Below are 16,166 nucleotides of genomic sequence, written 5' to 3'. Positions count from 1 at the left end.
TCTACCCCCTACTAAAACGTTTTAGCAAAACAAGCCTGTGAACATACACATTTGGCAAATGCAGAAATTGCAATTAAAAAAAAAAACATACAATAAATGTGTTTCGATGTTTTTCTCTCGTTGCAAAGCGATTTCGTTGCAAACACTATCTTTGCTACCCCGTTTTGCTGTGTGCAAATTGTTGGTCGTATGTTTTAACGATCTTGATTCGTTTTGTAAGACAATTCAGTACGATGTAAGACAATACAGTAGGTACGATGGATATTTTTAACTTATAATCCAAAGACAATTACAATAAAGCCACAAGAGGATGAGAATTCAAATCATCAAAAAACATGGGATTTAACTTGGAAAAAAAATCGCCCCCGGGTGGATTTGAACCACCAACCTTTCGGTTAACAGCCGAACGCGCTAACCAATTGCGCCACGGAGGCTTCTTGCAATGCCCAGAATGTAAAATGGAACTTAATACGAGCTACACGGAACATATAGGGAAAACTTTCTTACTTATTAGGACTTGGGACTTCTGATAAGTAATGTAGAAAGTAATGTACCTATGATAGTAGAATAATGTTCCACGTCACACGTTAATTAGTTATGTAGCTACATACTTACTTTTGGCAAGTTCAAACCTTTGATTATTGATAAAGACATTGCAATGCACCAATAGTCAAGCCCCCGTGGCGCAATTGGTTAGCGCGTTCGGCTGTTAACCGAAAGGTTGGTGGTTCAAATCCACCCGGGGGCGATTTTTTTTTCTATTTTCCCCCTTAAAACAGGATACCTATAAATGCCGAGTTTATTGTTATATTATTACCTATGTATGTAAGCGCCTTGCCTTAGGGCTTCATTATAGTTGTCTTCAGATGCAAAAGGTAAACTACACTACCGTCAACGTTACGAATAATGTAGTTCAATGTTTTCTCATAATATTGTAGATAATTTTGTTCAGGACAGCCACACTACTATCAATTCACGTGACGTGACCCAACATTATGGTAGTGTGGCTGTCCTGAACGAAATTACCTACAATATTATGTGAAAACTTTGAACTACATACTTCCCACCTTCCTACAGACTCCCCATGACTTCACGTGACATGGTAGTAGTGTGTTCCAACCTTGAGTTACAAATGCTTTTAACCAACTTGCTTCGTGGAAAAATACAGAATGAGAGAAATCCTTACCTTATTACTTTCTATTTTTTTGTTTTTTGTTTTTTTTTTTAATTTATTAGTGTGCCAACATCCTTACCTTATTACTGTCGGCCATATTCTGCATGAGTCTAATCTTGGTGTCCTGCAGCTTGGATATCTGGATTTGGTACGAGTGGTATTTGGAGTCGATGTTTAGGTTTCGGTTGTCGAAATGGTCTAGCAGAGTGTCAATACAGGTTCGGGTTCGTTCGATGTCTAGATAGGTGTCGGAATCTCCTATCTGAAATCAGAAATCAAACAAAGGTAAGAAAAGCATTTACTCGTATTTAAACTGCTTATTTCAATATTTCAACAAAAAACCGAAAGAAATTTCAACTGTGCCATTCCCGGATTGTTATAGGTACCTCGTCATATTTTATGACTTGACTTGAACCACCAACCCCCAGATTCAAAGTCAACCGCGCTAACCAAAACCTCACTGAGGGTGGTTAAAAAGTAATTTAATCTCTGAATTAATGTGTGAAACAGGAATTTTATGCTTAATTCCAGGGTATACTATAAGTTGCAATTTCTTCTCCCAAGATCCCATTTTGTATCCAAAGCAGTAACTCCCAACATTGCAATAAATATACTCCTAACAGAATGACCTATGAACTCTGTGTTCAGGCCCGTATCCAAAAATTTTATCGAGGAGGGGGCCAAAGAATCCAAACAGCAAGTTACCCGCGGGGCGGATGGTCCCTAAATAAGGCCCTGCTAGAGGTATATCCCAACATAAAGTGTGTTTACGTTATTTTAGAAATCGCACTCTCGCTCATAAATACACGAAAATCTTCGGTCGTGTTTTATTCGCATTTAATAGCACAAGTTTTTTACTACTTTTTGCAGAAATGTTGCCAAAAAGCATCACGATGTACATAATTCGCTCTGTTGACAAAAAAACTCACTTTTTTCTTTTCTACAAAATAAACTCCAACTCTCCCAATTTAATTTATTTTACATTACCCCTTCCCCCGCCAATATTTCCTCGTCCCTCTCTCCCTGGTTGTTATTGGAGTATGACGATGGTTGGCGCACTTGGATTGTACCCAAAGAGTCGCGGTTTGAATCTTGGACGATGTCAGAAAATTCAATTTTAGAAACTGCCTTCTTGGTCGTGGGAGACACAAGAAATATTGTATTCTCAAGTTACCTTTTAACCTTTTTTTACAAGAAATCTTACCCCCGCCTAGTAAATATGGTACCTAGTGTATCTATCTAAAACAAGTTGGGCAAAAGAGCACCTTTTAAAATGGATATAGGATATTCTATGTACATTACTACAGAGGTGAAATAACGATGTATTACCTAGCGGCCCAGGTATGATAAACCAGGAATCTAAATCGTCTCAAGTAATCAAGTACGAGTATGTGTTAATAAAAACAGTTTGGAATTATTCCATGAGTCCATTTCAAATTTCGTTGCTTTCCTATTTCTATGGCTATGGAGCATATGTGCCCATTGAACCGTATAATGAATTCATATTCCTACGAGTAAAGTATGCTTTGTAAGTTGGACTCAAGATTTAAATTACAATATGTAAAAACAAACAGAGCCCTCAAACGTTAACTAGGATTTGCGAAGAATTTCAGGCAAAAGAAGGACATACAATGGCTAATGGCTACAAATGTTCGAAATAGCTTCTGACCCAAATATGTACTTAGATTATGTGCGAGAAACTGGGCCTTAAAATTGAATAGACGAATCTTTTGTGATGTGTATTACCTATTAATTGCAGTTTCTTTCTCATGCATGGATGATGAAATACGCTGTAAAATGTTTAGAAATTGGTGTGACTGAAATCGGACATTACGGAAAATTTCGAGTTCGAATTTTGTGTGGTCGAGATTATTTTCTTGGAAACTTTTTCAGAGATGGCGAAATTGATCCGTGAAAGCTTCTTTACAGCAAGAATATGACCTTAAAGAGGTTTGACGGAGAAACTGTAACTGATAGAGTCTTATCGTCCCGAAATCGAAGAGAGAAGGAAGACAGCCGTTCCGAGTCAAACATTATCCGTTCAGGATAAAATCTGTCTCAGGCCGGAATCGAACCCGGGAGCCCGGGACCTCGCGGTTACAAGGCATAAGCTCTACCAACCAAGTTAACTACGCTGGCTAAAGGAAGAAAAGGCCAATTATAAGAAGGCAAACCAAGGTTATCCCTATATTATATTGTATACATGTACATAGAGTTATATGTACATACATACATAGATACCAATTCTCAAAAAAAAAAAAAAAAAAAAAAAAAAAAAAAAACAACAACCACCAAGTCGCCAAAGTGCAATCTTCACATTAATTAAATCATGGTTCACTAAGCACTTGGAACAAATTGAGCGAGTACAAAATCATTATAATGGGAAAGATTGATGCTCTGATAAGCCAGAAAGAGAGGGAGGGGAGAGAGAGAGAAAGGCGAGGAAGAGGGAGGGAGGGAGAGCGAAAAGATTAATTTAAGAAGAAAAAACACGAAAAGTGCGTTAATAAAATTTAACACTATCGCCCCCTTAATCTGAAATCTGGGCAAATTTGCCGGCACAAGATGCCAAAAACTATCTGCCGTCTGTAGGAACGACGTCATTTCGAGAGGAAAAAAAGAAGAAGACAAATGTGAGGAGGAAAAGATAAATGATCGACTTGATGGGTCCTGAGATCGAATCCCGGTAAAAAAAAAAAATAGCCAGTTTAGGGGGGCCGGAGACCAAACCCCGGGGAAAAAAAAAAAAAAAAAAAAAAAAAAAAAAAAAAAAAACGAAGTCGAAAGAAGAATAGATTTTAACCATGAAAATCTTGAAGTCTTTGACCCGGGAAAAGAGTGAGGAGAAAACAACGCCTTGCTTTGTATTATGATTTTATGACCTGTTGTACAGCCTTATAGTGCCATACCTACGTACAAAACGATTGCCAAATGTGTAATTTTTCGAAAAATAACAGTTACATTAGGTACTAGTTCCTAACGGTATTGGGTCCTTGATTTGTCACTTTCTGCAAGGGTTGTGCAACTACACACAGGACTGCTATGAAATCTACTTCGTATTCTACAATAGAGGAACTAAAGTTAAAGAAATAAAACATTCTAAAGCATAATAAAAAGCATTATAGGGGAAGCTATTACAGAACAATATGCGGTGTAGGTAGTTAAATTAGAAAATTACACATTACTATTGCGTGTACTTGTATCTACGTAATTTTGCAAGTGAAAAACAAATAAGCTTCAAATATTTTTTAGAGCAACGAAACAGGAAAAGAGTTCAAACAATTTTTAAACACGATAAAAGCTAGATTATGCTTTCGATAAAAACAGCTCTAATTTGAACACAGGAATTTTTTGTGGGTACTCACTGACTCCAATAAGCTGCAGTATTAGAAAAGAAACAATAAATTAAATTAATCAATGATAACAGAATTAGCTAAATAAAGAAGAGGCAGATGTACATGGGGTCCATCTGCTTGATTGAGCATAGCTACCCTAAAAGGAGCAATGTAGGTTAAAAATTGTAATCCTATGGATATAGGAAGCAAGGAAATAAAGTTTCAGCTGGAATTAGTTTAGAACTTTAGGTTCTAGCTCAGGGGTAAAATAAGGGAATGTTGTTTCCCAACTTTACTTGCCCCTTACCGAAACTTTTTCCAGCCCTTCATTGTGACAAAATAACATATGGAAGTTCTCCATCTTCAGATCGGAAGATAAAAGAAGTCTCCATGTTTTCTTTCTCTTTGATTTAACGAGACATGAAAGGTCTGAATTAAAATTTTAATAGAAAACATTGTGCGTGGAGTTTATTTATACATTTTAATGATGTGCTCGACCTAATGATGTGCTCGACCCTTTGACTCCAAGTGGTTTGAATTCATGGGGAAACAAACTTTACTGACGACTAGAAAGCTATCCCCAATTGATCGGCAAATGTCGAACAATGCCAATCGACGAAACCAGAAGTAGCCACAAGCCATCCACACTGTCGATTTGCAGCTAAAATAGAATAGCTGTCTTTAACTGTTGAGTTTTTACCAATCTTCAAATGCCGAACAAATGAGGATCTAGCATCTATTACTTCATTGTGACAAAATAACATATGGAAGTTCTCCATCTTCAGATCGGAAGATAAAAGAAGTCTCCATGTTTTCTTTCTCTTTGATTTCACGAGACATGAAAGGTCTGAATTAAAATTTTAATAGAAAACATTATGCGTGGAGTTTATTTATACTTTTTAATGATGTGCCCGACCCTTTGACTCCAAGTGGTTTGAATTCATGGGGAAGCTTTGAGTTTCATACAAATTGACGGGGTTAGACCATTGCATTAGAAAGTTTTATGTGGGTTTAAAGGATTTTAATGATGCGCCCACCCTTTAGGACGGAAAGGAACAACTAGGAATTTTACTCAAAGCCCAAAATTAATATGTAGGTACCTTCAGGTATGCGCATTTTCAACTGGAAGGAATTAACACAAGATCAAGTTCAATGGAGGGATGTAAAGTTTTATGTGGGTTTAAAGGATTTTAATGATGCGCCCACCCTTTAGGACGGAAAGGAACAACTAGGAATTTTACTCAAAGCCCAAATTTAATATGTAGTTATGTAGGTACCTTCAGGTATGCGCATTTTCAACTGGAAGGAATTAACACAAGATCAAGTTCAATGGTGGGATGTAATATATATGGTCTACACGGGACTCACACATGTCCCTAAGACGCCATCAGATTGAGAGAGGTATCCTCAGGTATACTTACACAGTTTAAGGCTTTTAAGTTTAGCTAGAAGTGAATAAAATTCAAAGCAGGTTCATACAAATTGACGGGGTTAGACCATTGCATTAGAAAGTTTTATGTGGGTTTAAAGGATTTTAATGATGCGCCCACCCTTTAGGACAGAAAGGAACAACTAGGAATTTTACTCAAAGCCCAAATTTAATATGTAGGTACCTTCAGGTATGCGCATTTTCAACTGGAAGGAATTAACACAAGATCAAGTTCAATGGTGGGATGTATAATATGGTCGGCACGGGACTCACACATGTCCCTAAGACGCCATCAGATTGAGAGAGGTATCCTCAGGTATACTTACACAGTTTGAGGCTTTTAAGTTCAGCTAGAAGTGAATAAAATTCAAATCAGATTGATTCGTTTTGTAAGACAATTCAGTACGATGTAAGACAATACAGTAGGTACGATGGATATTTTTAACTTATAATCCAAAGACAATTGCAATAAAGCCACAAGAGGATGAGAATTCAAATCATCAAAAAACACGGGATTTAACTTGGAAAAAAAATCGCCCCCGGGTGGATTTGAACCACCAACCTTTCGGTTAACAGCCGAACGCGCTAACCAATTGCGCCACGGAGGCTTCTTGCAATGCCCAGAATGTAAAATGGAACTTAATACGAGCTACAAGAAACATATAGGGAAAACTTTCTTTACTTATTAGGACTTGGGACTTCTGATAAGAAAGTAATGTACCTATGATAGTAGAATAATGTTCCACGTCACACGTTAAATAGTTATGTACATAGCTACATACTTACTTTTGGCAAGTTCAAACCTTTGATTATTGATAAAGACATTGCAATGCACCAATAGTATACCTATAAATGCCGAGTTTATTGTTATATTATTACCTATGTATGTAAGCGCCTTGCCTTAGGGCTTCATTATAGTTGTCTTCAGATGCAAAAGGTAAACTACACTACCGTCAACGTTACGAATAATGCGGTTAACAGCCGAACGCGCTAACCAATTGCGCCACGGAGGCTTCTTGCAATGCCCAGAATGTAAAATGGAACTTAATACGAGCTACACGGAACATATAGGGAAAACTTTCTTACTTATTAGGACTTGGGACTTCTGATAAGTAATGTAGAAAGTAATGTACCTATGATAGTAGAATAATGTTCCACGTCACACGTTAATTAGTTATGTAGCTACATACTTACTTTTGGCAAGTTCAAACCTTTGATTATTGATAAAGACATTGCAATGCACCAATAGTCAAGCCCCCGTGGCGCAATTGGTTAGCGCGTTCGGCTGTTAACCGAAAGGTTGGTGGTTCAAATCCACCCGGGGGCGATTTTTTTTTCTATTTTCCCCCTTAAAACAGGATACCTATAAATGCCGAGTTTATTGTTATATTATTACCTATGTATGTAAGCGCCTTGCCTTAGGGCTTCATTATAGTTGTCTTCAGATACTAAAGGTAAACTACACTACCGTCAACGTTACGAATAATGTACCTAGTTCAATGTTTTCTCATAATATTGTAGATAATTTTGTTCAGGACAGCCACACTACTATCAATTCACGTGACGTGACCTAACATTATGGTAGTGTGGCTGTCCTGAACGAAATTACCTACAATATTATGGGAAAACTTTGAACTACATACATCTTTCTGACTCCCCATGACTTCACGTGACATGGTAGTAGTGTGTTCCTACCTTGAGTTACAAATGCTTTTAACCAACTTGCTTCGTGGAAAAATACAGAATGAGAGAAATCCTTACCTTATTACTTTCTATTTTTTTGTTTTTTGTTTTTTTTTTTAATTTATTAGTGTGCCAACATCCTTACCTTATTACTGTCGGCCATATTCTGCATGAGTCTAATCTTGGTGTCCTGCAGCTTGGATATCTGGATTTGGTACGAGTGGTATTTGGAGTCGATGTTTAGGTTTCGGTTGTCGAAATGGTCTAGCAGAGTGTCAATACAGGTTCGGGTTCGTTCGATGTCTAGATAGGTGTCGGAATCTCCTATCTGAAATCAGAAATCAAACAAAGGTAAGGAAAGTAAAAGAGAAACATTTACTCGTATTTAAACTGCTTATTTCAATATTTCAACAAAAAACCGAAAGAAATTTCAACTGTGCCATTCCCGGATTGTTATAGGTACCTCGTCATATTTTATGACTTGACTTGAACCACCAACCCCCAGATTCAAAGTCAACCGCGCTAACCAAAACCTCACTGAGGGTGGTTAAAAAGTATTTAATCACTGAAATAATGTGTGAAACAGTAATTTTGTGCTTAATTCCAGGGTATACTATAAGTTGCAATTTCTTCTCCCAAGATCCCATTTTATATCCAAAGCAGTAACTCCCAACATTGCAATAAATATACTCCTAACAGAATGACCTATGAACTCTGTGTTCAGGCCCGTATCCAAAATTTTGTCGAGGAGGGGGCCAAAGAATCCAAACAGCAAGTTACCCGCGGGGCGGATGCTCCCTAAATAAGGCCCTGCTAGAGGTATATCCCAACATAAAGTGTGTTTACGTTATTTTAGAAATCGCCCTCTCGCTCATAAATACACGAAAATCTTCGGTCGTGTTTTATTCGCATTTAATAGCACAAGTTTTTACTACTTTTTGCGGAAATGTTGCCAAAAAGCATCACGATGTACATAATTCGCTCTGTTGACAAAAAACTCACTTTTTTCTTTTCTACAAAATAAACTCCAACTCTCCCAATTTAATTTATTTTACATTACCCCTTCCCCCCGCCAATATTTCCTCGTCCCTCTCTCCCTGGTTGTTATTGGAGTATGACGATGGTTGGCGCACTTGGATTGTACCCACAGTACTTAAAGAGTCGCGGTTTGAATCTTGGACGATGTCGGAAAATTCAGAAATTGTCTTCTTGGTCGTAGGATCGTAGGAGACACATGAAATATTGTATTCTCGAGTTACCTTTTAACCTTTTGTCACAAGAATTCCTAATCCCCGTCTTTTAAAAGTGGTACCTAAAATAAGGCTGAGCAAAAGTACCTTTTAGAATGGAAATAAAGGGTATTACAGACTGCAGAGGTGAAATAACGATGTATTACCTAGCGGCCCAGGTATGATAAGCCAGGAATCTAAATCGTCTCAAGTATGTGTTAATAAAAACTGTTTGGAATTATTCCATGAGTCCAGATTTCGAATTTTGTGTTGCTTTCCTATTTCTATGGAGCACATGTGCCCATTGAACCGTGTAAATGAATTCCTATGCTTAACATATGCTTTGTAAGTTGGACTCGAGATTTAAATTACAATATTGAAAAAACAAACAGACACCTCAAAAGTTAACTACGATTTGCGAAGAATTTCATGCAAAAGAAGGACAAACAATTACAGATCATCTTGCTACAAATGTTCCAAAATATTCGAAATAGCTCCTGACCAAATATGTACTTAGATTAGGTGCGAGACTTAAAATTGAATATACGATTCCTTTGTGATACGTATTACCTATTAATTGCCATTTCTTTCTCGTGGATAGATGATGAAATGTTGTAAAATGTTTATAAATTGGTGTCAGTGAAACTGGACTTTACGGAAAATTTGCGTTCGAATTTTGTGTGGTCGAGATTATTTCACCGAAAACTTTCAAGAAAGGACAACATTGAGCCCTGAAAGCTTCAAATTAAATTGATCTCAAAGGCAAGGTAAACCTTGACAAATGAAGTGTGCCTGAACTGAAGGCATGTGATGTTTTCTAGTCTACACGAACCTACAACTTCTTCAGCATAAGGAAAATTGAGATCATCCATTTGTCGTAGACAGATACCAAATCACACAAACACAACCACCAAGTCGCCAAAGTGCAATCTTCACATTAATTAAATCATGGTTCACCAAGCACTTGGAACAAATTGAGCGAGTACAAAATCATTATAATGGGAAAGATTGATGCTCTGATAAGCCAGAAAGAGAGGGAGGGGAGAGAGAGAGAAAGGCGAGGAAGAGGGAGGGAGGGAGAGCGAAAAGATTAATTTAAGAAGAAAAAACACGAAAAGTGCGTTAATAAAATTTAACACTATCGCCCCCTTAATCTGAAATCTGGGCAAATTTGCCGGCACAAGATGCCAAAAACTATCTGCCGTCTGTAGGAACGACGTCATTTCGAGAGGAAAAAAAGAAGAAGACAAATGTGAGGAGGAAAAGATAAATGATCGACTTGATGGGTCCTGAGATCGAATCCCGGCCGGGGGAAAAAAAACGAAGTCGAAAGAAGAATAGATTTTAACCATGAAAATCTTGAAGTCTTTGACCCGGGAAAAGAGTGAGGAGAAAACAACAACCCCGGCGGAAAAAAAAAAAAAAAAAAAAAAAAAAAAAAAAAAAACGAAGTCGAAAGAAGAATAGATTTTAACCATGAAAATCTTGAAGTCTTTGACCCGGGAAAAGAGTGAGGAGAAAACAACGCCTTGCTTTGTATTATGATTTTATGACCTGTTGTACAGCCTTATAGTGCCATACCTACGTACAAAACGATTGCCAAATGTGTAATTTTTCGAAAAATAACAGTTACATTAGGTACTAGTTCCTAACGGTATTGGGTCCTTGATTTGTCACTTTCTGCCCCGAGAATTTCTCTAGGCCCTAGAGTCTAGGGTAACCTTATTTAGATTTATCTACACTAGAAAAGCTTCTCATTTATGAAAGTCGTTTTTGAACGTCACCAAACACCTAAGCTTATCTAACATGTTTTCGGTCAGGACTTAGTCTGGCTCTGCCGCTCTGTGCTGTTTCAGCGACTGTCTGGCAGTCAATGCCACCCTGACAGTATGTCCCTTCATTGTGACAAAATAACATATGGAAGTTCTCCATCTTCAGATCGGAAGATAAAAGAAGTCTCCATGTTTTCTTTCTCTTTGATTTAACGAGACATGAAAGGTCTGAATTAAAATTTTAATAGAAAACATTGTGCGTGGAGTTTATTTATACATTTTAATGATGTGCTCGACCTAATGATGTGCTCGACCCTTTGACTCCAAGTGGTTTGAATTCATGGGGAAACTTTGAGTTTCATACAAATTGACGGGGTTAGACCATTGCATTAGAAAGTTTTATGTGGGTTTAAAGGATTTTAATGATGCGCCCACCCTTTAGGACAGAAAGGAACAACTAGGAATTTTACTCAAAGCCCAAATTTAATATGTAGGTACCTTCAGGTATGCGCATTTTCAACTGGAAGGAATTAACACAAGATCAAGTTCAATGGTGGGATGTATAATATGGTCGGCACGGGACTCACACATGTCCCTAAGACGCCATCAGATTGAGAGAGGTATCCTCAGGTATACTTACACAGTTTAAGGCTTTTAAGTTTAGCTAGAAGTGAATAAAATTCAAAGCAGGAAAGCGCAAACAAACTACTGTCTAAATTTTGAAGCGTCTTAAAGGAGGGAGGAAAGCGGAAGACCTTAAACTAGGCCAGTTCTTAATTATGACAAGCGGTCAACGCACTACATACCTACCGTGGAAATTTGTCTGTCTGATAACATGACAAGCGTGTTGTTCAACGGTCACGCCGCGCTGTGTTAACTTTTTGAAGGGCCATTTACCCATCATACGGCTAATCGTAATTATGGCTAAAGATTTGAAATTTGTGTTCAATCCTGTTTACCCAAGAAAAATCAATCCCGTTTCTCCTGGAAAATGAATCTTGTTTTTCCTCCATCAATTTTGCACTCTGCCTTTACTTTCTTAGGCCAGCCACTCAGTATCAGGTAGACCTGACAGGTACGGCTGTAAAGGTCCGTCTGTCAGGCCTACCTGATAATTGATGAGCACACACACACACTATCAGGTAGACCTGATCAGATGTACCTGTCGTCAGTGGCTAAGATAGTAACATACGAGTCGTAGAACGTAATCATAGAACAATACATAAAAGGGAAGACTTTTTCCCCCGGCCAATAAGACTCGTGAAACTCACCTCTAACAAAACTGCACCAAACTCCAATCACAGTCCCATAATGTTCACAAAAACATCCCTCACCACACGAGAAAAAGTAAAAAAAAACACGCAACCAAAATTCGAAAAACCCACCACGCACTCAAAACCGTCAAAACACACTGCAAAGCGAAATAAACACACTAATTAAAGAGATTGAAAAATCCTATTTATAAAAATTATGAATATATGAATCTTAAAGCAAAGCGGTATGGATGATTATTTTCGTGTTTCTTTTTTGTACAATTTTTTTTTTCTTTTTCTTTTTTAATTCTGCGCTCCAAAACGCGCACCAGAGTCGAGAGCGCAAGAAATGCGCGAGAAGGAAATGGAAGATTTGAGATTCTTAAAATATACCGCACCACTATGTGGACAGGGAGATGAATCAGGGGCTGAACTAGGGGGAGAGTCAGGGGGGAGATGAGGGGAGGCCGGGACTCAGCAAGTTTTGAATTATAATGGGATTGAGAATCGAAGATCGAACTCGACCTTGACTCCTGTCGATGTCGACTTTGGTCGACTAGCGACTGTAGAAACCTGGACTGAGATTACTTAAGTATCGAAGTTTGACTGGTTTCTAGTCGATGTCGATCGACTCAGACCGATTTTAAAAGAAACGCACTGTAGAGACATATAAAGGCTAGGTACTCTGTGAGCATAGGAAGCTGACTAGGAGTGAAAACAGGTGGTAAGTTAAATAAGATTATCTGTAGTAGATGACTTCTTTTTGTTAGGTATTTTATTTAATTTATTAAAGAGTGTTCTTTTTCTGTACTTTTACACACCTATTATTTCCCTTGAACTTTCTTTTGAGAAATCGGAAAATTTCGGTGGAAATACAAAGGCTCAAGGGCCAAAAGATTTTTTCAAGTGTCAAAATAATGTTAGGGCTTTCCACTACAAAAACGATCTTTGGGGTGTGTTCCTGTGCCAAGTCTTCTATTTCTGCTGCCCCCCCCCCAGACTGTACATCCCAGGGCTGTAGGGCCCCTACAATCCCTACATTACAGGGTCCCTGATAGTTGTGGATAATAATAATAAACAACGTGCTTCATATTCAACCTGAGACACCAGACTAGACTGCCGTGTTTTAACCCTTTTATACATGCGCCTATGCATTCGAACAGACGAAACGATACGAATAATAATAATAATAATAATACTATTGAATCTAGGCGCACGGCAGTGCGCCAGGCCAAGTTCCGTAGAGCTTAACCTCTAGGCTAGAGCCGTATTTTCCTTTCCCAATTTCCCCTCTTTGGGTGTGATAGCTCATCTTCTTTTTGTCTTTTCTATGTACAGACGGGGTCGGCGTTTTCCGTCTCAATCAGCCCTAACTAGGGTGATTGCTTTGGGCTGATATTAGGTTTTGGTTACACATTTTACGAGTGGATGCCCTTCGCACTCAACCTTTGCTATTTCTTTAGCAAGGGAAATTCAGGCTGGTATACTCCCTGTTTTAAAGTTTAAATAAAGTCCCCCAGCGAGACCGCTACAAGGCAGATGCGCTACCACCCAAGCTAACTGGGCTGGTGAAATTCTTACCTTTTCGACTAGTTTGAAGAACCGCGTGCACACATTTCGAAACAGACTCCTCATCTGATTCAACTTCTCCAGCTTGTCGTCAATCAGTTGATCCTGCTGTTGCCGCTTGCCCAGAAGTAAATCCAACAGATCATACTCTATACTCAAATTCACACTGAGTTCATGAATGCTCACGTAATGTTTGCTTAGCTTGAGCCTCGTGTGAATGGTCGAGTAGAGTCGGGAGTACTTGTCGTTCAAGTTCGACAGTTTCCGGTCCATGTCGGCTCGGGCGTCGGGTTTAATGTTGGACGGGATGTGCTGGATGATGGAGGAGATGTCTTCCTTGCGTTCCTGTTTGGGAGAGATACGTAGGATTATCAATATCAAAGCTTTACGTCAGCTCCCATGGCGTAGTGGTCACTGCGCTCGCCTTGCACGCGGGAGAACCGGGTTTGATTCCCGGTGGGGTCAAAAAATTTGTATCATGCAAATGGTTGATTCCGTGACTGGCTGTTGCGGGGCCCACTCAGACTCGTGAGGAAAATGAGTAGCTATGTCAAATATAAAATGATCATAGCGACCGGTGCCAGCATGGTAGGTAAACATTGGATGTTAAAATTATTGATATATTGGGAAAAAATCGTACAATGCTGCAGTGAGCACCAAAGTTGTGACAAAATAACACAAAGAAATTGCATTTACATTTACAAATATTTTAGGAGTTACAGGTTCTTGTGAACAAGTGATCTGATCAAGTCGCATTGACAAAGGCTTAAATTTAAATGGCTGTCTCTGTGCATACACACTGCACAGAGCTCAACAAACATCTGATCAAGTCGCATTGACAAAGGCTTAAATTTAAATGGCTGTCTCTGTGCATACACACTGCACAGAGCTCAACAAACATTTCAACTTTTCAACTGAATCTGAAGTCTAACTGCGAATACCTTGACTACCATTTTGTACACCTACAAATGCAGTCAGTCCGTCAAACAACCGACTTTACACCATCTAGAAGACGAAACCGGAAGCTAAGAAGTTTCTAAACTTACCTCTAGATCTTGCAGGTATTGAACGTGTAAATCGTAGAACTGTCTAGCCAGGGCTAATCCTGAGCCCATGTCCTGATGGCCATTGACAAACGCCTCAACGTCCGTAGTCAACCAAGACAATACCTAGAACATCACACAAATAAAGTCAAATACCTAAAACGTCAAATAGGAAAAATGAAAAGAGGTAGCTATAACATCAGAGAAAATTGAAAGAGGTATCTACAACATTAAGAGGGAAATAGAACTTGAGCAAGGGTTGTGCAACTACACACAGGACTGCTATGAAATCTACTTCGTATTCTACAATAGAGGAACTAAAGTTAAAGAAATAAAACATTTTAAAGCATAATAAAAAGCATTATAGGGGAAGCTAGAACAGAACAATATGCGGTATAGGTAGTTAAATTAGAAAATTACACATTACTATTGCGTGTACTCGTATCTACGTAATTTTGCAAGTGAAAAACAAATAAACTTCAAACGTTTTTAGGGCAACGAAACTGCAAAAAGTTCAAACAATTTTTTAATCACGAAAAGCTATCTAGTTATGCTTTCAATAAAAACTGCTCTGATTTGAACACGGCGATTGAAATTTTTGCAGGTACTCACTGACTCCAATATGCTGCAGTATTAGAAAAGGAAACAATACATTAATTAATGATTTTAACAGGATTACTATTAAATAGTAAAGAGGCAGAGGGAACCCTCTTGATAAGTATAGCTATCCTAAAAGGAGCATTGTAGGATTTTGCCCCTTGCCGAAACTGTTTTCAGCTCAAACTTTACTGACGACTAGAAAGCTATCCCCAATTGATCGGCAAATGTCGAACAATGCCAATCGACGAAACCAGAAGTAGCCACAAGTCATCATCCACAATGTCGATTTGCAGCTAAAATAGAATAGCCGTCTTTAACTGTTGAGTTTTTACCGATCTTCAAATGCCGAACAAATGAGGATCTAGCGTCTATTGAGAGGCGTACAATGTGTTAGTAAAGGACATAAGCGGTAGCTACTTACATGCTGATAACACTCTAGAAATCGTTTAAGCGGTTTGGTAGTATACAGGCGACCTGTATTCACCTCTGTTATGCTGTGTTGGTTGAGCTTGTCTTCTGGTATACCGCTAGATGTCTGCACAGGGGATGGTGACTTCTTCGATGGACTAGTAGGCTGAGGTATCTTGCTGACGAATGTCGTATGTTCTGTGTGAGTTCTAGTAGGTGACTTTGGAGATTGACTTTGTCTTCTAACCTCCTCCAGGGCGCGTCCTTGTTCCTCTTTTAGTTTCTGACATTTCCTCTCCTCCTCAAGCTGAGCGATCACTTCAAGGTCACGCAGTCTTTGTCTTTCCTTCTCCCTTCCGATTTCTTTCAATTCTTCGATTTGTTTGCGAAGTTCCTGTTCCTTTTGCTTTCTCAGTTCTTCTTTCTCTTTCTGAATCATCTCTTCGTTTCTTTTCCGTTCCTGTTCTAGCAGTTCTTGTTCTTTCTTTATTCTCTCCAGTTCTTCTTGGTGCTTTCTTTCTTCTTCGAGTGCTTTCTGTTTGAGCGCGTTCCGCTCTCGTTCTATTTGTTCTTCCAATTCCTTCTCTCTGCGTTTTCTTTCTATTTCTTTTTGTTCTTCAGCTTCCCTTTGCTTTCGCTCTTTTTCCAATCGATCTTGAAGTTCTTTTTCT

The 16,166-nt window shown here is 38.6% G+C and overlaps 1 protein-coding gene and 4 non-coding genes across 5 annotated transcripts; 2 read left to right on the top strand and 3 right to left on the bottom strand.

The window, feature by feature from the left end:
• Positions 1 to 11: 11 nt before the first annotated feature.
• LOC103524673 (histone-lysine N-methyltransferase, H3 lysine-79 specific-like) lies at positions 12 to 16,165 on the bottom strand (the record flags this gene model as incomplete). Its single annotated transcript, XM_026819904.1, has 6 exons — positions 12 to 35; positions 1,254 to 1,436; positions 7,767 to 7,949; positions 13,457 to 13,789; positions 14,491 to 14,613; positions 15,509 to 16,165. Coding segments are annotated over 6 exons (1,503 nt in total), but the record flags the coding sequence as incomplete, so codon positions are not given.
• Trnan-guu lies at positions 361 to 434 on the bottom strand. Its single transcript has one exon. It is a non-coding gene; the product is annotated as a tRNA-Asn (tRNA).
• Trnan-guu lies at positions 675 to 748 on the top strand. The gene has a single exon. It is a non-coding gene; the product is annotated as a tRNA-Asn (tRNA).
• Trnan-guu lies at positions 6,473 to 6,546 on the bottom strand. The gene has a single exon. It is a non-coding gene; the product is annotated as a tRNA-Asn (tRNA).
• On the top strand, positions 7,192 to 7,265 carry Trnan-guu. The gene has a single exon. It is a non-coding gene; the product is annotated as a tRNA-Asn (tRNA).
• Position 16,166: the final 1 nt, after the last annotated feature.

This window comes from Diaphorina citri, unplaced genomic scaffold (genome assembly GCF_000475195.1).
Source record: "Diaphorina citri unplaced genomic scaffold, Diaci psyllid genome assembly version 1.1 scaffold6, whole genome shotgun sequence".
Lineage (NCBI taxonomy): Eukaryota > Metazoa > Arthropoda > Insecta > Hemiptera > Psyllidae > Diaphorina > Diaphorina citri.
Note: the sequence above shows the minus strand (reverse complement) of the source record. Positions and strands in the feature narration are given on the sequence as shown.